We start from the raw sequence: 20,301 nt of genomic DNA, 5'->3' as shown, positions 1-20,301 counted from the left end.
CATACAGCTTAGAGTGTGCATGGAACAATGTGGCTGGTGAGAGGAGAGGTCAAGAAAGGCTTCATAGGTGTGACAATTGAGTTTGTCAGGTGGGGAGAAAGAGTCTCTAGAGGGACACACACACACATACACACACACACACACACACACACACACACACACACATCCTCACCCTGTGGAGTGAGTGACTTCAGCACAGAGTAGGCAGCTCAAATTCTCCTCACTCTTTAGGGTAGAGCTAGTGTGGCCTCTGGGCTCCTTTTCCTCAGCCTGACTGGCCTGCAGTTAAAATGCCTCCCTTCCTGAGCCCTGACTTCTGTAGACTTTGGTCTGTTGCTCCTGTCTGACCCCATCCAGCGATTATCTCTGTGCAGGCCCATCCCAGCAGTGTGTCCCCACCTACTTTATGGAGTAGGACTCTCTCTCCCGTCCTCTGAATTCCATCTGTGATCAGTTGAAACACACTAAAACAACACACATTATGCTCAAGGCCGGGTCTTAGTCACACGGTGTGTGTCCCTGTAACATCTATCTATTCTTGGGGACTGGCTTACTCCTTGGCATGCAAGTGCCTTGTAAATATTCGTGGCATGAATGAATTTGTTATGGCAGGAAAGGTATATGGATCCTAAACCACCACCTCCACTTCTCCTGTGGATATGAATTCAACTATCTGGAGTTGAATCTAGTCTGGAAAGAGAAAGTGAAGCTATATAATAAATAAATCAATCACTAAATATCTGGCCGAGTGTGTCTTTATTCTGCCACCAGGGGGAGCCATAGCTACATAGCTTAGTTTCTTCTTTCTTTTCTGTCTCCTCTTTTTCTTTCCTTTTTTTTTTTTCCTCTAAAAAGAAAAATCATCCGTACTTGAGAGTTATGCCTACACTAAAAAAGTCATAGGTATTATTCAATGAAGATATTGTACTAAGCCATCCAGATATCTGGGTTCTGTTATTTCTAAATTTAATCATTAAGCCCTGAGTCCACAGAAGAGGCTGTCCTTGTGATAAGCTTCCAACTGCCAGAGGACAAGCACAGACATATTCCTGTGTTTCCTTCTGTCATATCACCAGAACTCTGAGCCCTACTGAATACAGGGCTCAAGTCCCGTCACTTTTTTTCCCCTCCAGGGTTATCTCTGGGGCTTGGTGCCGGCACTGTGAATCCATTGCACCTAGCAGCCACCTTCCTTCCATCCTTTTTAAATTTTTCTTTATTATCTTTATTTATTGGATAGACACAGCCAGAAATAGAGAGGGTAGGGGGAGACAGGGAGACAGAGAAACACCTACAGCCCTGCTTCACCACTTGTGAAGCTTTCCCTCTGCAGGTGGGGAGTGGTAGGGATTGGGGGCTCGAACCCAGGTCCTTGCACATTGTAACATGTGCACTGAACCACGTACACCAGCACCCAGCCCCACTTTATTTTCTTTTTTCTTTCTTTCTATTTTATTCAACAGGACAGAGAGAAATTGAGAGGGGAGGGGTGGGGTAGATAGCACAATAGTTATGCAAAGAGACTGTCATGCCTGAGGCTACAAAGTCCCAGGTTCAATCCATAAACCAAAGCTGAGCAGTGCTCTGGTAAAAAGAAGAAAAAAAAAATGAAGAAATTGAGAAGGGAAAGGAAGAGAGAGAGAGAGAGACACCTGCAGACCTGCTTCACCACTTGTGAAGCTTCCCCCCTGCAGGTGGGGAGTGGGGGCTCGAATCCGGACCCAGGTGCTCTGCCACCCGGTCCATAACTCTTCTTCACCTGGGTTTAGTGTGGCCACTCATCCCCTAGAGAGAAGTCTGTAGCAGAGTTTTATAGAGTTAATTCTGCTTCATACAATGTCCTGAGCAATAACTTGGGTGAACTTAATATCCCCAAAGCTTCCAATAGGAATCAGCGTGCTTTGGTTAGAAGAAGCGGTAGTCAAAAAGGCTTGCCAAGTTTAGAATGCTGGTGAGAAATCAGATATTCTACCTTTGAATCCAACACTAAGATGAAAACGCCTGGGAGAGGGAACGTGTAACCAAGCCCACAGATTCAAAAGGGGTCATGTCTGGAGCCTGGCTGTCACTTAGTGGTGAACCTTTGAACACAAAGGTGGAGGGAAGGGTAAGAGCCACTGGGGAGCAGAATCTGTGGAGTGACAGAAGGTAAGAGTCACAGACTGCTTGTGGTGGTCTCACTGACCAGCGAGGGATAGACAGATGCCACAGACTGGTGGGTAAGGATTCCTGGGGTCCAGTTCCCACTCAACCTGGGAGATTGTATTTTCGGTTTATTTATTTTCACGAGACAGACCAGAGCATTGCTCAGCTCTGACATATGGTGCTGCTGGGGTTTGAACCTGGGACCTCAGGCATGTGAGTCTTAATGTTTTGCTTTGTGCTATCTCCCCAGCCCCCAGACAGATCATCTGGAAGCAAGGTGCTTATGTGGACGCCAAAGGTCATCCTGGTAACTGGGGTGTCTCATTCCATTCTCAGTTAAGAGTCACACTGCGCTTCATTCATCTCTCTAGACTGCTGGGGCTCACGTGGAGTGGCTCCAACCAGGGGGTAAGCCTCCAACCCTCCCTCACCAGCTCTAGTGGCTGCGTGAATTCAGAAAGAGGCGTTGGGGAATATTCTGGTATGAACATTCGTTTATTTGGAGAAGAGTACAGGTATTTATACTGAGTTAAACAAAGAACATTTTTCACATATGTCAGAAATTACAGGTTTCTTTTTTTTTTAAAATTTTATTTATTTTATTTATTTATTCCCTTTTGTTGCCCTTGTTGTTTTTTTTTATTGTTGTAGTTATTGTTGTTGTTGTCGTTGTTGGATAGGACAGAGAGAAATGGAGAGAGGAGGGGAAGACAGAGAGGAGGAGAGAAAGATAGACACCTGCAGACCTGCTTCACCGCCTGTGAAGCGACTCCCCTGCAGGTGGGGAGCCGGGGTTCGAACCAGGATCCTTATGCCGGTCCTTGTGCTTTGCGCCACCTGCGCTTAACCCGCTGCGCTACAGCCCAACTCCCTACAGGTTTCTTAAAGGTCAGCTTGCCCCCATGGTAGGGGGCTGGTATGACAAGAATTGATGAGATACATAAAGGTCAAAATGATCAGTCTCCACGATGGAGGCGAGTTAATTATCCAGAGGTATCTGAGAGAAGCATAGGGGTTAAACCAGTAGGGTGAGGTAGAGAAAAGAAAAACAAAACTTGATGTAAATCACAGATATCAAAGGGCACAATGGGGGTCTCACTGCCTGGTGTTGGCAGGGTTTATGATAGAGTGTGTTTTCCTTTATGATCAAAAGGTGAAGTGGATGTGTGAACTTTGAGTGAACCCTAAAGCAGGCAACCATTGTCCTGCTAGCAGGGGGCACTAAGTGTGAGAGGCTTGTAGGTTTTCTGTGAGCTTGAGAGACTAACAAGGAGAAACTGAGTCTGGGAGACTTTTCCCTCTTGGCTCATCTCTATAAGGAGAGAGGCTAACAAGTGTGGTGTCTTTCCAGACCTCCATCCAGGGATGGGAGAGCTCCCCTAAGCTCTGCAAAGCTTTCACATAGTCCCACACTGGACAGTCACGTGTCTTGGGGCTTGACCCCTCTCCTAAGAGCTGAGCTCTTGTTCTGTGCTTCAGGGTAAGACTCCTGTAAAATCTGCAGTGGGGCAGAGTATCCATCATGACGATGGATGGATGTAGGTGTGACTAGCTGCTCTCCGGTCTGGCACTCAGCTCGGTGTAGTCTGCAGTGGTCTGTGACGCAGTCAGGTGGCGGCAGTAAGGGCGTCCCTGCCCTCAGCATAGCTGTGTGGACACGGCAGGCTCACGGAGGCTTGGTCAGTCCTGCTGGTGTGATTCTCTCCCTTTCTTTTCTTTTTCCCAGATGGAGGGTGACAGACACCCCAGCACCCCTTCACCACTCATGAAGCTCCTCCTTCCCAGGGTGCTTCCAGGTGCTAGTTGGGAGCTGGAACCTGGATCCCAGAACATGATGGCGTCTGTCCTCTGTCAGGTCTTCCACCACCTGGTTTGTTTGTTTCTAGGTGTTCTGCATGGTGAAGTGTGTGCTCTGCTGGGTGAGCTAGCTCTCAGCTCTCAGCCTGCCTTTGCTTTGCTTTGCCTCCCCTCACCCCCCGCCCCTGGTCACTAGGATTATTACTGGCTTAGTGCCTTTACCATGACCCCACCATTCCTGGTGGCCATTTTTTCCTCTTTTTTTTTAAATGATAGAAATAGGAAGGGAGGGAGAGAGGGAGAGAGAGACTGACCTATAGCACTGCTCCACTATTTGTGAAGCGTCTCTTTCCACACAAGTGAGAACCGGGGCTTGAACCTGAATCCTAGAACATGATGATGTATGTTTTCTGTCAGGTTCACCACGTCTGATTTCTCTTTTCTTCCTTGCTTGCTTGCTTGCTTGCTTTCCTAACTGAAGAGAAATAGAGACAAGCAGACAGACTAGAGCAATACTCTCTCATGTGTGGTGCTGGAGAAAGGACCCAGGACTCCTTGCATGCAAAACATCCAGTCCAGACCTCAGTTTTTTAATTTAAAATACAGAGCTTGGACCGTGTGCTGCTTGACACCCCTGACATACCAGCTGCTGTCACCGAGAAGCCAGCACCTACCTCGCTGACCTGCTCCACGGCAGGACTTTGCTTCTTGCTCGTGGCTCAGTGTGCGAGGGGACAGCCAGTGTAGAGGGTGGTTTCCTCCACTTGGTAAGTCAAGGCCCCTGGCCTCATCCCACCGTGTGCTCCACCTCCATTAGCACCTTTGAAACCAGCAGAGGAAGGAGAAAACACACTCACATCTCAGATGTCTCGGCTCAGAAGTGACTCACACTGGTGAGTCCTGTGTTCACTGCTAGAAGTCGGGGGAGGGGGGCAGGGGATCTGGAAAGGACCCCTGGCTGGGTCCACCCTTCCAGCCGCAGGGACCTTGCTTTATGGAAGAGCAGCAGGGACTCCTTAGGATCCCTCCACATGAGTCGGATCCAGTTTGGATCTTGTCTCCAGCCCCTTTCCCCCAGTAAATGGGTGGCTTGTTTCCATGGAAAATCCTGAGGCCGGTGGTCCTGGTTTCCGCATTTATTGCCTTGAGTCAGAGTCCTGGTTTATTGCCTGTAATCATTTTTACAGCTAGTCAGTGAGGCCTTAGGTGTTGGGCAAAGCTGTGATGGCTCTGCCAGTGCCCACAGCGTGGTCCTGAGAGAGACAGCAAGAGCCCAAGTGTGAGGAGACAGGAGGGAGGTTCTTGCCTTCGAAACCACAGAAAGGGAGAAAAAAGAAGTCGAGAACAGCCAGCGGTGCTCTGAAATAAGGAAGAGGCTGGCACTTGCTTTCCTTTCTCTAGTAAATATTTGACTGAATGTTTGTCTTTTCTCTGAGACTTGGGTGAAGAGAGCCAGAATATCAGAAGCAGTCATGACCGAAAGGCTGGAGAAGCCCCAAGAATAGTCCAGAGAAGCCGACTGATCCCTGGAGCTGCAGACACTTACTTTTCCACCAAGATGCTTTCTCCAGACTCAGGGTGAGTTCTGAGTGGCGGGTTTGTGGCAGAGCAGGAGTAGCCATGTGTCCTGGCAGCTGTCCTCTCTGATGGTGATGGTGAACAGAAGCTGAGAAGGGTGCCACTGAGCTTGTAGGTAGACGGGCCGGTGCAGGGGAATCCAGCGCTGGGTAGGCCGGTGGACACATTTCTGTCTGTCTTCATTTGGAACCAGAGTGGCTTCAGATATGGTATCGGAGACCCCGACTTCATTCCTGGCCCTGTCATTTCTGTAAGTCTTCAAACCTCTGTTTCCTCATCTGTGCATAAAATGTAATAGCCCCTGTTCTACCTAACCGATCACTCTGAAGTCCAAGTAAGAAAAAGAACATAAACATTTGAAGATCTGTAAAGGAAGAATTCTTTTTTTATCACTGGGGATCAGTGCTAGAACCATGAATCCACCACTCCTGGAGGCCCCCCCACCTCTCTCTCTCTCTCTCTCTCTCTTTCTACTAGAGCACTGCTCAGCTCTGACTTATAGTGGGGCAGGGTATTGAACCTGGGACTTCAGAGCCTCAGGCATGAGAGTCTCATTGCATAACCATTATGCTATCTACCCCCCCCCCCACACACACACACACACCTACCACCTAGGCCATCTCTTTCCATTTTTATTGGATAGGACAGAGAGAAATCGAGAGAGGAGGGGAAGGCAGATTGAGCTAAGAATCCTCACTCAGACTTTTAAAACAGAAACATTGACTCTCAAATTATCTACGTTCTTCAAAGACTCCTCCAAAGCATAACAAAAAATAAAGCCATTACTTTCTGGGTCAAGTATATCTGTTTGGATTGTTGAAGGATATTGTGGAGAGAGAAAGGGCCCCTGTAAAGACAGAGAAGCATGACGAGAGTCACTTGGATAAAAGAGCCCTAGAGTTTCAGGCAGTGGGAAGGGGGAGGAAGCCTGAAAGCCAAGGGTGGACAAAGACATGTGACAGGAAGCTGAAAGGAGGGTGACTTGAATGACAGGTGGGTAGAGAGTCATCGCTGTGAGGAGACAAGGACTTGGAAGGCTGAGAGAGTTTTACATCTTTCTGCCTTCTGTGCAGTGAGCTCCTTGGGTTGAGAGAAAAAAAAAATAAGCGGGGCATAAGGAGTATGTGGTCAGCTGTGGCCTTTGGGACTCAGCTCTGGTTGGTTGCAGGGTGAAGAGCAAAGGGGAGAAGGCACCCCTGGGGGCAGGAGACTGACTGGCGGGGTAATCCCTTGAAGGTGCAGATGATGGTAACCCAAATGAAGGTAGTAGCTGAAAACACGTCTGCACCCAGCAGGCATTGGAGAAGACGCACTGGACACAACGCAACTTAGAGAGGAGGGGCTTGAGGATAATTCTGGGTCTCTGGCTTTGAGTAATGCACAGATGAGGTTAGAGGAGACACCGCCCCCACCCCGTGCACTGCAGAGCACTGAGGCTGGGAGCCTACCTGGCTCTCACACATGGCAAAGCAGTGCACTATCCGAGTGAGCTATTTTGCTGGCCAATCCTAAGGTCTAGACTCAGAAGAGAGGTCTGGGCTGGACCCAGAAAACACAGTGTTATCAGCCATGCCCTTTGGGTCCCTGCCTTTAAAAAAAATTAAATATACTTTTATTGTTTTTTAATTTTTCAAAATATTTATTTATTTATTCCCTTTTGTTGCCCTTGTTGTTTTATTGTTGTAGTTATTATTGCCGTTGTTATTGATGTCGTTGTTGTTGGATAGGACAGAGAGAAATGGAGAGAGGAGGAGAAGACAGAGAGGGGGAGAGAAAGACAGACACCTGCAGACCTGCTTCACCGCCTGTGAGGCGATTCCCCTGCAGGTGGGGAGCTGGGAGCTCGAACCGGGATCCTTACGCTGGTCCTTGTGCTTTGTGCCACGTGCGCTTAACCCACTATGCTACCCCGCCCGACTCCCTTAAATATACTTTTATTGTGTTTTATTTATTTATTTTTGGATAGAGTCAGAGAAGTATATATGTAGACAGGTGGAGAGACACCAAGCTGCAGCTTGGTGAAGCTTGCACCATTTGTGAAGCTTCCCTCCCTGCAGGTGGGACTGGGGGCTTGCACACTGAAACGTGTGCTTCACACAGTGCACCACCACCTAGCCCCTGGGCCCCTGACTTTTATCTGAAGACAGTGGCACCTTCCGAGGGTCTCCAGGCATCTTCCCTGGACCTCCTCACAGTCGTGGTCATCTCCCCAGGCGCTGCTGGCTTATCAGACAGCACCAGACATGAGCGTTGCAGAGGAGGGGGTCACAGGCCTCTCTGGGGATCTGGAAAATGGAGCCTTTGTCAGTGTCTTACTGTAATTTTAGTGTGTGGGTATGTTTCCTATTTAGAAGTGTATGAAGTTCTCAAATCCCAGACTGTGCCTCTGCCATCCTCTCACTGTGTGATCTTGGGCATTTACTTCATTCTTCTGAAGCCTGGTTTTCTCATTCAGGAGCAAGAGTAATAATTCACGCTATATAAACTGTGAAAAGGTTGAGTGAGACAGTTACTCCATAGCCCTTAACTGAACGCCAAGTGCTTAACTTAAGCACTTGGTAAAGCTTCAATAAGTGATAACCAGTATGACTGCTATTAAGAGAAAAGAAGTGGAGTTGGAGGGAAAGAGAGAGGCAGGCTGGGAGTGTGGACCGACCTGTCAACACCCGAGTTCAGCGGGGAAGCAATGACAGAAGCCAGACCTCCCACCTTCTGCTCCCCACAATGACCCTGGGTCCATGCTCCCAGAGGGATAAAGAATAGGAAAGCTATCAGGGAAGGGGAGGGGATACAGAGTCCTGGTGGTGGGAATTGTGTGGAGTTGTACCCCTCTTATCCTATGGTTTTGTCAGTGTTTCCTCTTTATAAATAAAAATAATAATAAAGAAGAAGTGGAGTGGGGGCAGGAAGCATAATGATTATGGAAAGACTCTCGTGCCTGAGGCTCCAAGGTCCCAGGTTCAATCCCCTGAACCACCACAAACTAGAGCTGAGGAGTGCTCTAGCAAGAAAAAGAGAAAAAAGAAGAAGAAGAAGAGGAAGTGCAAAGAAATGTGTCTTTATTGGACAGCTGAGAGTGGTGGAGTAGAATGATGACCTGGGTCTTCACCCCCCCAGCTTGCTTTTATGGGGGCCCTCTCTGAACTTCACAGAGAGGTGTGAAGACAGCCTCTAAAGGACTGTGTAGCCTGCTCAAAATGAATGGACAAAGTCAAGACAAAGGAGAACACAGGGAGATCTGAACACAGGGAGAGAGAAAAGAGGCGAGGGGTGGGGTGGGGGGAGTAAGATAGGCCAGACCCAGACGGCCAAGTGACACCTAATTGCTGATCCTCAAGACAAAGTTAGCACCTGTGTTGGAACCTCTTTCTGAACCTTCTGCAGTCGAGCGAGACCTTGGGGATGCCTTTGTAAGCTGGAAGTTCCCATTCTCTCCTGCCTGTCATTCGCACAAGGGGAAACCCGAGTTCCTCAGCCTTTCTGGGCCCTGGGGTTCCCAACCTGGCTGAGCTTACTCTGTCTCTATAGGTAGCTAACCTGTTAGTGGGCACAGATGGGGGAGCAGGGGCCCAGCCAGGGCACCCGGGCCTTTGGTACACTGGGTCCCATGTTCCCCCGGAAGCATGCGTGGTACTTCCAGTGTAAGTACCATTCAGAAGCATTTTCTCAGGAGCTTAGACAGTGGTAGCTGGTGGACAGGCTGGTGCAGAGGTAAGGACCATGGGTAGGTCAGTCAGTGAACTGGTGGCTTTTTGTCTTTATTTTGAGGCCAGAGGAGGTAGGAAGAGCCAGTGTCAATGGACCCAGACTTGCTTCTGTCTTTTTTTCTGTTATTTTTAAAACTTTTTTAAATTATTATTTTTATTTATTGGATAGAGACAGCCAGAAATAGAGAGGGAAGGGGGTGGTAGAGAGGGTGAGAGACTACAGCATTGCTTCACCACTTGTGAAGCTTTCCCCTTTTCCCCCCTGGTGACTCGAACCTGGATCCTTGTGCATTGTAACATGTACGCTCAAGCAGGTGAGCCACCACCTGGCCCTGCTTTTCCCAGTTATGTTGTGGCTTTGCTGCCCTGTGGGTGGAGGGAAACCTGGGTTCCCTCTTGACCCCAACCTCTGTCTACAATGGGCTTTGCAGTAGGGGAGAGGGGCCCAACCCTGTATCTCTTTTTGTTATTGTTATTATTGTTACTCCTGTCATTGTTGTTGGATAGGAAAGAGAGAAATCAAGAGAGGAGGGAAGACAGAGAAGGGGAGAGAAAGATAGACACTTGCAGACCACTTGTGGGGTGACAGCCCTGTACATAGGAAGTAGGGGGCTTGACCCAGGATTCTTGAGCCAGTCCTAGCACTTCATGCCATGTATGCTTAACCCACTGCACTACCGCCTGGCCCCACCTTATGTGTCCTTTATTGTAGAACTCTTTCTTGACTTCCAGAGGGTCACAGAAAATGACAAAGACACAGGTGACTTTCTGGGAAGGCTGTCAGAGGCAGGCCTGGGGCAGGGGGAGGGAAAGGGGCAGCTTAGAAATCTGGAGAGAGGGCTGAGGAGACAGAATAATGGTTCTGCAAAAGCCTTTCAAGCCTGAGGCCCTGAGGTCCCAGGTTCAAGCCCCAGCACCACCATAAGCCAGAATTGAGCAGTGTTCTGGTCTCTTTATCTCTCTCAGTATCTTTCCCTCTGTATGTATCTACTCTTTCTCATTAAAATAGAATAAATAAAATTATATATGTAAAGAAACCTGGGGACACAACAGGAGAGACTCCACAATGTGACAACCCACATGGGTGGCATGATACTCACAGACTTCATTTTCTTTTACTTAAGACTTTTAATTCTTTGATGGAAGTATATCAACCTTTACAAAGGGAGAACAGTATGCAGAAGCCCTGCATTCCCAGCACCTTGGCAAACGTGGCCAGTCCTGTTTGATCAATGACTTCACTCACTATCCTTCAGACAAGCTGTCATTTCCTCATGTAGTTAATTTTCCAAAGAGAGTTTGTGGGGGCCACGTGACCATGTTCAAGCCTTCCCATCCCCCACCTGCGGGGGGTGGGGCTCACAAGTGGTGGAGCATTGCTGCCGAAGTCTCTCCTGTCTGCCTTGCTCTCCCTCTCTATCTCTCTGTCTTACCGTCTGTCAAAAAGGAGAGGAGGAGGTGTAGGGCGGTAGCGCAGCGGGTTAAGTGCACGTGGCACAAAGTGCAAGGACCGGCGTTAAGGATCCCGGTTTGAGACCCTCAGCTCCCCACCTGCAGGGGAGTCGCTTCATGGGTGGTGAAACAGGTCTGCAGGTGTCTATATCTTTCTCTCTCCCTTTCTGTCTTCCCCTCACCTCTCCATTTCTCTCTGTCCTATCCAACAATGAACGACATCAACAACAATAATAACCACATCAAGGCTACAACAGCAAGGACAACAAAGGGGGGGGGGGGAGATGGCCTCCAGGAGCAGTAGATTCGTGGCTCAGAGTCCCAGCAATAACCCTGGAGGCAAAAGAGAGAGAGAGAGAGAGAGAGGAGGAGGAGGAGGGAGTAAAAAGTTTGTTTCCTTCTTGGAATTTTGAAAGCTACCTACAGATGCAAACAAATTCACTCCCAGCTGTTACAAGCCCTTCTAAGTCTCCTGTCTTTGTTCCAGGAAAACTCTGACCATTAGAGGCAGAAAAGTACCCAGAAGTTGATGCCTCGGAACTTATGTCACCGTCCACATAACCAGGGAATACCAAGTCATAACTCTGGCAATCATTACCTGGGTGTGCTTAGACTAGGTTCCTGAACTTCTGGGACCTCAGTATCTTCCTCTGTGAAATAGAGGTGGTAGTAGCCCCTCCTTGTGGGTTTTGTTTGTGTGGGTGTGAGGAAAGATTTAGTAGCAAAGGTATAATATACCCTTTAAAGCACAGCAGGCCCTTGAGAACTACTGTTGGCTGTCCATCTGTCCATTTAGGAAGTACCTACCATTGTCACCTTTGGGTCAGAAACTGGGCATCCTATATAGGTGGACTAGAAGGTTCCCCACCACTGGGGGCCCCCCATTCAAATGTCGGGGAGACACCCATGCAAAGATATACCCAGACAGGGACCTGGCTGCTGTGACAGTGACTAAGGCTCAAGTAGTGCAACACTGCAACCTCACAGGTGCCCAGACTGAAACCTGGCTTGGGAAATCACAGCACTTAGCTGCAGGGCTGGGGCAGCCTCAAAGCAGTGTTCCCAGCGAGGCTTCTCTCTCTGAGGGCCTCAGAGGTCAGTGACCCCGGAGGGCAGCCGCTGGGCCACTCTGGGCACTATGGTTACACACTCGGGGGCCCTGCCAACAGCACAGAAATGGGAGGCTGGTCATGGGGCCAGGCCCAGAGCAGTCACCCTGGCTACTAGTTAACCAAGTAAAGGACTTTAATCCACTGTGTGGTCAGCAGCTTTAGGGCAGTTTCTCAGGCTACCACCCCCACCAGCACCACCACCTAGCAAGAGACGTAGAATGCCAGTTCTACTGCGTGGGACATGCACCGGAGTAGGAAGAACTGGCCTGGGACACTCAGGGGACAGAGGAACAGGCAGTGGCTAGAGTCTGAGGAAGAGAAGACAACAGAGGGTGAGAGTTTCCATTCAGCTCGACTTACAAGAAGAGTCCCCCTTGTTAGTCAGAGGTGGGTAAATGGGAAGGAGGATGAATACTCATTGATAACCAAGGTCAGCACTTGAGCCTCACAGTGTGGAACCCCTGCACAGCCTGCAGGGAGGGCATCCCATCTGTCTGCAGCATGAGAGGAATGAGGCCTAGAGAGGGGCCTGGCTCCTTGTGGGTCACGCTCAGGGGAGTGGCGGTGCTGGGGCTGACTCTCAGACACCCCAAAGCCAGCCCCTCTGAACCTCACATCCATTTACTTATCTTACCACTTCTTTGTGCCAGGCACTGTTCTAAGCACTGAGGAGACAGTGGCCCCTCAAAACATGTCTATCTACTGCACTTAGAAAGTCAGCATAACAGGCAAGTAGGGTAACTGTTAATTCCTTCACCCAGAATGCAGCCACGATTCATACTTATGGTCATACTGCTTTTTTTTTTTTTTAATCTTTATTTATTGGATCAAGACAGCCAGAAATTGAGAGGGAAGGAATGGATAGAGAGGAAGAGAAAGAGAGACACCTGCAGCACTGCTTCACCACTCATGACGCTTTCCCCCTGCAGATGGGAACTGGGGACTTGAACCTGGGTCCTTGTGCATTGTAACATGTGCACTCAATCAGGTGTGCCACCACCTGGCCCCGGTTATACTGCTTTGTAATCTTTTTTACATTTAAGAGTTTACTTTGTATACATTTATTTATTCAATAGAGACAGAGAGAAATTGAGAGGAGAGGGGGAAGATAAGAGGGAGAAAGACAGAGATATCTGCAGCCCTGTTTCACCACTTGCAAAGCTTCCTTCTTGCAAATGGGGACCAGGGGTTTGAACCCAGGTCCTTACGCCTTGTAATGCGTGTGCCTGTGCCCGACCAGGTGCACCACCCCCCGACTCCCCTTACATACATCCCTAAGGTATAGTCACGGGAGAGCGAGTCTTCTACACTCAGGGTGCTGTTTTGCTGCTGCCCTGGAGGTGGTGGTCAGTTCTCCCCACACCAGCCCAGGACCCAGGGGGAAACAGTCTGCATCTCCATGACGTGCTGACTTGGGTTGACTCTATAGCCAGTTTTGTTGTTGTTGTTTGTCTATTTGTTTTGTTTTTTATTAGAGCACTTCTCAGCTCTGGTTTTTTTTTTTTTTCCCCACCACCAGAACTCCTTATCCATCCCCTCCCCTGATAGCTTTATTTTTTTTCTTTTTTTTTTTTTTTATTTAAGAAAGGATTAATTAACAAAACCATAGGGTAGGAGGGGTACAACTCCACACAATTCCCACTACCCAATCTCCATATCCCACCCCCTCCCCAGTAGCTTTCCCATTCTCTATCCCTCTGGGAGCATGGACCCAGGGTCATTGTGGGTTGCAAAAGGTAGAAGGTCTGGCTTCTGTAATTGCTTCCCCGCTGAACATGGGCGTTGACTGGTCGGTCCATACTCCCAGTCTGCCTCTCTCTTTCCCTAGTAGGGTGGGTCTCTGGGGAAGCTGAGCTCCAGGACACATTGGTGGGGTCTTCAGTCCAGGGAAGCCTGGCCGGCATCCTGATGACACCTGGAACCTGGTGACTGAAAAGAGAGTTAACATACAAAGCCAAACAAATTGTTGAGCAATCATGGACCCAAAGCTTGGAATAGTGGAGAGGAAGTGTTAGGGAGGTACTCACTGCAAACTCTAGTGTACTTCTGCTTTCTTACTTTGGTGCCATACTCCAAACTCAGTCAATTTCTGCTTTGCGTTTCTACTTCTTTTTTTTTTTTACATGCATAACATTCCCCAGATTCCCATTTAACAATACAACCCCCACTATTTCATTCATCATTTTTCATGGACCTGTATTCTCCCCACCCACCCACCCACCCCAGAGTCTTTTACTTTGGTGTAATACTCCAATTCCATTTCAGGTTCGACTTGTGTTTTCTTTTCTAATCTTGTTTTTCAACTTCGGCCTGAGAGTGAGATCATCCCGTATTCATCCTTCTGTTTCTGACTTATTTCACTCAACATGATTTTTTCAAGGTCCATCCAAGATCAGCTGAAAACAGTGAAGTCACCATTTTTTACAGCTGAGTAATATTCCATTGTGTATATATACCACAACTTGCTCAGCCACTCATCTGTTGTTGGACACCTGGGTTGCTTCCAGGTTTTGGCTATTACAAATTGTGCTGCCAAGAACATATGTGTACACAGATCTTTTTGGATGGATGTGTTGGGTTCCTTAGGATATATCCCCAGGAGGGGAATTGCAGGGTCATAGGGTAGGTCCATTTCTAGCCTTCTGAGAGTTCTCCAGACTGTTCTCCACAGAGGTTGGACCAATTTACATTCCCACCAGCAGTGCAAGAGGGTTCCTTTGACCCCACACCCTCTCCAGCATTTGCTGCTGTTACCTTTTCTGATGTGTGACATTCTCACAGGAGTGAAGTGATATCTCATTGTTGTCTTGATTTGCATTTCTCTGACAATCAGAGACTTGGAGCATTTTTTCATGTGTTTCTCGGCCTTTTGGATCTCTTCTGTGGTGAATATTCTGTCCAAGTCCTCCCCCCATTTTTGGATGGGGTTATTTGTTGTCTTGTTGTTGAGTCTGGCAAGCTCTTTATATATGTTGGTTATTAAACTCTTATCTGATGTATGGCATGTAAAGATCTTCTCCCATTCTGTGAGGGGTCTCTTGATTTGGGTAGTGGTTTCTTTTGCTGTGAAGAAGCTTTTTAATTTGATGTAGTCCCATAGGTTTATACTTGCCTTAGTCTTCCTTGTAATTGGATTCGTTTCATTGAAAATGTCTTTAAAATTTATGCGGAAAAAAGTTCTTCCAATATTTTCCTCTAAGTATCTGATAGTTTCTGGTCTAACATCCAAGTCCTTGATCCACTTGGAATTTACTTTTGTATTTGGTGAAATACAGTGATTCAGTTTCATTTTTCTGCATGTTTCAACCCATTGTTTCCAACACCATTTGTTGAAGAGACTCTGCTTCCCCCATATAATAGTCTGGGCCCCTTTGTCAAAGACTAGATGTCCATACGTGTGGGGCCTCATTTCTGGGCTCTCAATTCTATTCCACTGGTCAGTGTGTCTGTTCATGTTCCAGTACCAAGCAGTTTTGATGACAATGGCCCTATAATACAGTTTGAGATCTGGCAGTGTGATGCCTCCGGTTCTGTTCTTTTTTCTCAAGATTGTTTTGGCAATTCTAGGTCTTTGCTGGTTCCAGATAAACATTTGTAGCATTTATTCTATTCTCCTAAAAAATGTGCTTGGGATCTTGATGGGGATAGCATTAAATTTGTAGATGGCTCTGGGTAGTATATTCATTTTGATGATGTTAATTCTTCCAACCCATGAACATGGAATATCTTTCCACTTCTTTGTGTCTTTTTCAATTTCTTTGAGTAGTGACTCATAATTTTCAGTATACAAGTCTTTCACTTCTTTGGTTAGGTTTACTCCTAGATATTTTATTGTTTTTGTTGCTATAGAAAAAGGAATTGTCTTTTTCAATTTCTTTGAGTAGTGACTCATAATTTTCAGTATACAAGTCTTTCACTTCTTTGGTTAGGTTTATTCCTAGATATTTTATTGTTTTTGTTGCTATAGAAAAAGGAACTGATTTCTGGATTTCAATTTCTTCTAACTTAGTGTTTGCATAGAGGAATGCCACTGACTTTTGGATGTTAATTTTATAGCCTGACACATTACTGTATTGCCTGATGATTTCCAAAAGCTTCTTGCTGGATTCCTTAGGTTTTTCCATGTATACTATCATGTCATCTGCAAATAAGGAGAGTTTGACTTCTTCTCTTCCAATCTGTATGCCTTTAATTCCTTGCTCCTGCCTGATTGCTATGGCAAGAACTTCCAGCACTATGTTGAATAGTAATGGTGATAGTGGGCAGCCCTGTCTAGTACCTGATCTGAGAGGAAATGCTTCCAGTTTTTCACCATTGAGTATGATGTTGGCTGTAGGTTTGCTATATATAGACTCCACTATCTTCAGGAATTTTCCACCTATTCCTATTTTTTGTAGTGTTTTGATCATAAAGGGATGTTGTATTTTGTCAAAGGCTTTCTCTGCATCTATTGATATGACCATGTGGTTTTTGGTCTTGCTTTTGTTGATGTGGTGGATCACACTGATTGATTTACGTATATTAAACCAACCTTGCATGCCTGGGATAAACCCCACTTGGTCATGATGAACAATCTTTTTGATATACTGCTGTATCCGGTTGGCTAGAATTTTGTTCAATATTTTCACATCTATGTTCATCAGAGATATTGGTCTGTAGTTTTCTTTTTTGGTTGTGTCCCTGTCTGCTTTTGCTATCAGGGTGATGTTGGCTTCATAGAAGCTGGCAGGGAGTATTCCAGTGTCTTCAATCTTCTGGAAGACTTTTAAAAGTAGAGGTATTAGTTCTTCTTTGAAAGTTTTGTAGAATTCATTTGTAAAACCATCTGGTCCAGGACTTTTATTTTTGGGAAGATTTTTGATAACTGTTTCAATTTCATTAGCTGTGATGGGCCTGTTCATGTTATCCACTTCCTCTTTACTTAGTTTTGGAAGTTGGTAGGTATCTAGGAAATGGTCCATTTCTTCCAGGTTCTCTAGCTTGGTGGCATATAGTTGTTCATAGAAGCCTCGCATGATATGTTGAATTTCTGCAGTGTCTGTTGTGATTTCTCCTCTTTCATTTACTATCCGATTTATTTGGGTCTTCTCCCTTTTTTGTTTTGTGAGTCTGGCTAAAGGTTTGTCGATTTTGTTTACTCTTTCGAAGAACCAACATTTACTTTCATCGATCTTTTGTATGGTTTTCCTATTCTCAATGTTATTTATTTCTGCCCTAACTTTAGTAATTTCTGTCCTTCTGGTTGCTTTAGGATTCCTTTGTTGTTCTTCTTCTAGGTCTTTGAGATGTGCAATCAGGCTGTTTATTTGTGCCTTTTCTTGTTTCCTAATGTGTGCTTGTATAGCTATGAACTTCTCTCTTAGGACTGCTTTAGCTGTGTCCCAAATATTTTGATAGCTTGTGTCTTCATTTTCATTGAACTCTCGAAACATTTTGATTTCTTCCTTGATTTCCTCTTTGACCCAGAAGTTGTTAAGAAGTGTACTGTTGAGCTTCCACATTTTGGCACTGTTACTAATCTTTTGTTGATTGTTAAGTGTTAGTTTAATTCCACTGTGGTCTGAGAAGATGCTTGGGATGATTTCAGTGCTCTTGAATAGGCTGATGCTGTCTTTGTGGCCTAACATATGGTCTATCCTTGAGAATGATCCATGTGGATTTGAGTAAAATGTGTATTCCAGTTTCTTGGGATGAATGACTCTGAAAATGTCCAATAGTTCTAGTTTATCTATCTCTTCATTTAGCTCCCTTATGTCTTTACTGATTTTCTTCCTGGATGATCTGTCAAGTTGAGATAGTGGGGTGTTGAAGTCCCCTACTATGATTGTGTTACTGTTAATATATTGCTGTAGCTCTTTCAGTAGAAGTTTGATGTATTTAGATGGCTTCTCATTGGGTGCATAGATATTAATAATTGTTAAGTCCTCTTGATTGACTGATCCTCTGAGCATTAAGTAGTGTCCATTCCTATCTTTTTTAATCTTATCTATTTTAAAGTCTATCATGTCAGATATGAGAATAGCTGTTCCTGCCCTTTTTTGTGGGCCATTGGCTTGAATGATAGTTTTCCATCCTTTCACTTTAAGTCTGTGTTTGTCTTGTTGCGTTAGGTGAGTTTCCTGTAGACAACATATTGTTGGGTTGTGTTTTCTGATCCATCTTCCTACTCTGTGTCTTTTAATAGGTGAATTCAGGCCATTGACATTTATTGATATCAAAGATTGAAGATATTTTAACGCCATTCTTGTAGAGTTTTAGAGTGTTTTGATATATGTCCTATTTGTGGTGGTCTGGTTGTTTATAGGAGACCTTTCAGAACTTCTTTCAGGGCAGGCTTGGTGATGGTTGCTTCCTTCAACTGTTGCTTGTCTGAGAAGGTTTTGATGCCTCCATCTAGTCTGAATGACAGTCTAGCAGGATATAGTATTCTTGGCTGAAAGCCTTTCTCATTGAGCACTCGATAGATATCTTGCCATTCTCTTCTGGCCTGTAGTGTTTGTATGGAGAAGTCTGCTGCTAATCTTATGGGTTTTCCTTTGTAGGTGACTCTTTGTTTTTCTCTTGCAGCCTTGAGGATCCTTTCTTTATCCTTATTCTTTTCCAATCTAAGTATGACATGTCTTGGTGTCTTTAGGTCTGGGTTAATTCTGTTTGGGACCCTCTGGGCTTCTTGAATCTTTATGTCTTTGGTGTTGTCTAGACTAGAGAAATTTTCAGCTATTATGGCCTGGAGAATGCTTTCTTCCTCCCCTTCTCTTTCTTCCTCTGGTAAGCCAATAATGCGTATATTGTTTCTTTTGAAGTCATCCCATAGGACTCTGTTGTTGTTTTCAGCATCTCTTAATCTCTTTTTGAGATCTCTTACTTCTTTTTTAGTTGTCTCTAATTCATCCTCAATCTTGCTCATTCTGTCTTCAGCCTCATTGATTCTATTCTCTCTGCCCTCTACTGCTTTCTGGAGTTCATCTATTTTGTTGCCCGGCTCTGATAATGTTTTAGCTTGTTCAGCTAGTTGCCTTCTTAGCTCAGCGATTTCAGCTTTCAGCTCTCTAATAACCATGAGATTATTAGAATTTTCTTCCATATTCTCATTTGTTGTTCCTGCATTTCTGATTACAATTTTTTCAAATTCTCTACTCACTCCTGTTATTATTTCCTTAGCTAATGTTTGGATGTTGAACTCGTTGTTTTGTGCTTCACCCTCTGGAGGACTTTTAGCTGGACTCTTGTCCTGGTTCGAGTCTCCAATATTTTTTCTTGTTGTTTTAACCATTTTAAATAAGTTAACAGTTTTTTCAATCCCTGAGTTGGAGTTCAGTGGTGTAAAAGCCTTTTTTTTTTCCCCTGTAGGCTATGGGAGCCTGAGGGCTTTTAAACTATCAATAGGCTTCTTAGCTTAATCACTGACTCCTGACCAAGAGATTAAGCAGGGTGTGGGAGAGATAATCCAGTGGTTATGCAAAGAGACTTTCACAGCCCCTCAGCTATGCCACCGAGGTATAGGTCTTCTCCTGAGTTTCCCGGTTAGATCTCTGTCCCCTGGTTTCCCTCCCTGTTGCTGCTCCAGATTCTGAGGGTAGTAGCAATGGAGACTCAGAGTTGCACTTGGTGAGTCTCTGGGGAGTCCTTTCCTCCCTTCAGCTGTCCCCTTGTTGGTGGAGCAGACTGGAGGTGGTGTCTCCACTGATAAACTGCTGAATGTTAGCAGTCACTTAATCTCTCCTTAGGCCCCTCTCTCCTCTCTGTCACCAGCCACGCGTGTTTGTACTCACGGGTGATTTACTGGGTTTCTGTGGTCATTCTAGTCCTGTCTTGTTTCGGTCCGGGTGGTCTCCTTTGGTATTCCTAGTTGATCCGGGAGAGGAGAGGAGAGGAGAGGAGAGGAGAGGAGAGGAGAGGAGAGGAGAGGAGAGGAGAGGAGAGGAGAGGAGAGGAGAGGAGAGGAGAGGAGAGGAGAGGAGAGGAGAGGAGAGGAGAGAAAGCGATCTGCTGCTCGTAGCTCCGCCTCCGGAAGTCCGACACTCAGCTCTGGTTTTATGTGGGTGTGAAGGATTGAACCTGCGACTTTGGAGCCTCAGGCATTAGAGTCTGCTTGCATCACCATGATGCTATCTATCCTGACCCTGGAATCTGTTGAAGGACTGATCAGTTCTTAAAGGTCTCCACTGGCACAGGGCCCTTCTATGGCTCTGGTAGGATGAGAAGGGCCATAGCTAAATATAGACATGGTCTTCTGTTTTCTTTAAAATATTAAAGAGGAAGGTATTTTTGCAGTTATTTTTAAAAACTTTCCAAATTATATAAGCTTTGGACCTCAAAGAACCTTAATGTGCCCTTGACTGTATGGTCAAGAAAAGCAGGAGACCCAGTTAGCAAGCCAGCTGGCTAGATCTTCAGGCTGGGCAGTGGTGCACTGGGTTAAGCACATAGTACTAAGCACAAAGGCCCATGCAAGGATCCGGGTTTGAGTCCCGGGGGGTGGGGGGGATGCTTCACAAGAGGCAAACCAG

The 20,301-nt window shown here is 46.1% G+C and overlaps 1 protein-coding gene across 4 annotated transcripts in view; it reads left to right on the top strand.

Annotated features, from left to right (window-relative positions):
* The first annotated feature begins 5,317 nt into the window (after nt 1-5,317).
* The window catches only part of LOC107522577 (stimulated by retinoic acid gene 6 protein-like), a 56,602-nt gene continuing 41,618 nt past the window's right edge, over nt 5,318-20,301 (top strand). The window contains exon 1 of one of the 4 annotated variants that reach the window (XM_060199136.1): nt 5,318-5,520. Coding sequence is in view for 2 of the 4 variants with exons in the window: in XM_060199133.1 (XP_060055116.1) it covers nt 5,727-5,770 (44 nt within the window). In the remaining 2 variants the exon portion in view is untranslated. Of the gene's footprint in view, nt 5,521-5,689; nt 5,771-20,301 lie in introns of those variants that run through there. The other 3 variants (XM_060199134.1, XM_060199139.1, XM_060199133.1) reach the window with 3 other exon arrangements.

Source organism: Erinaceus europaeus, chromosome 10, assembly GCF_950295315.1.
Source record: "Erinaceus europaeus chromosome 10, mEriEur2.1, whole genome shotgun sequence".
Lineage (NCBI taxonomy): Eukaryota > Metazoa > Chordata > Mammalia > Eulipotyphla > Erinaceidae > Erinaceus > Erinaceus europaeus.
Note: the sequence above shows the minus strand (reverse complement) of the source record. Positions and strands in the feature narration are given on the sequence as shown.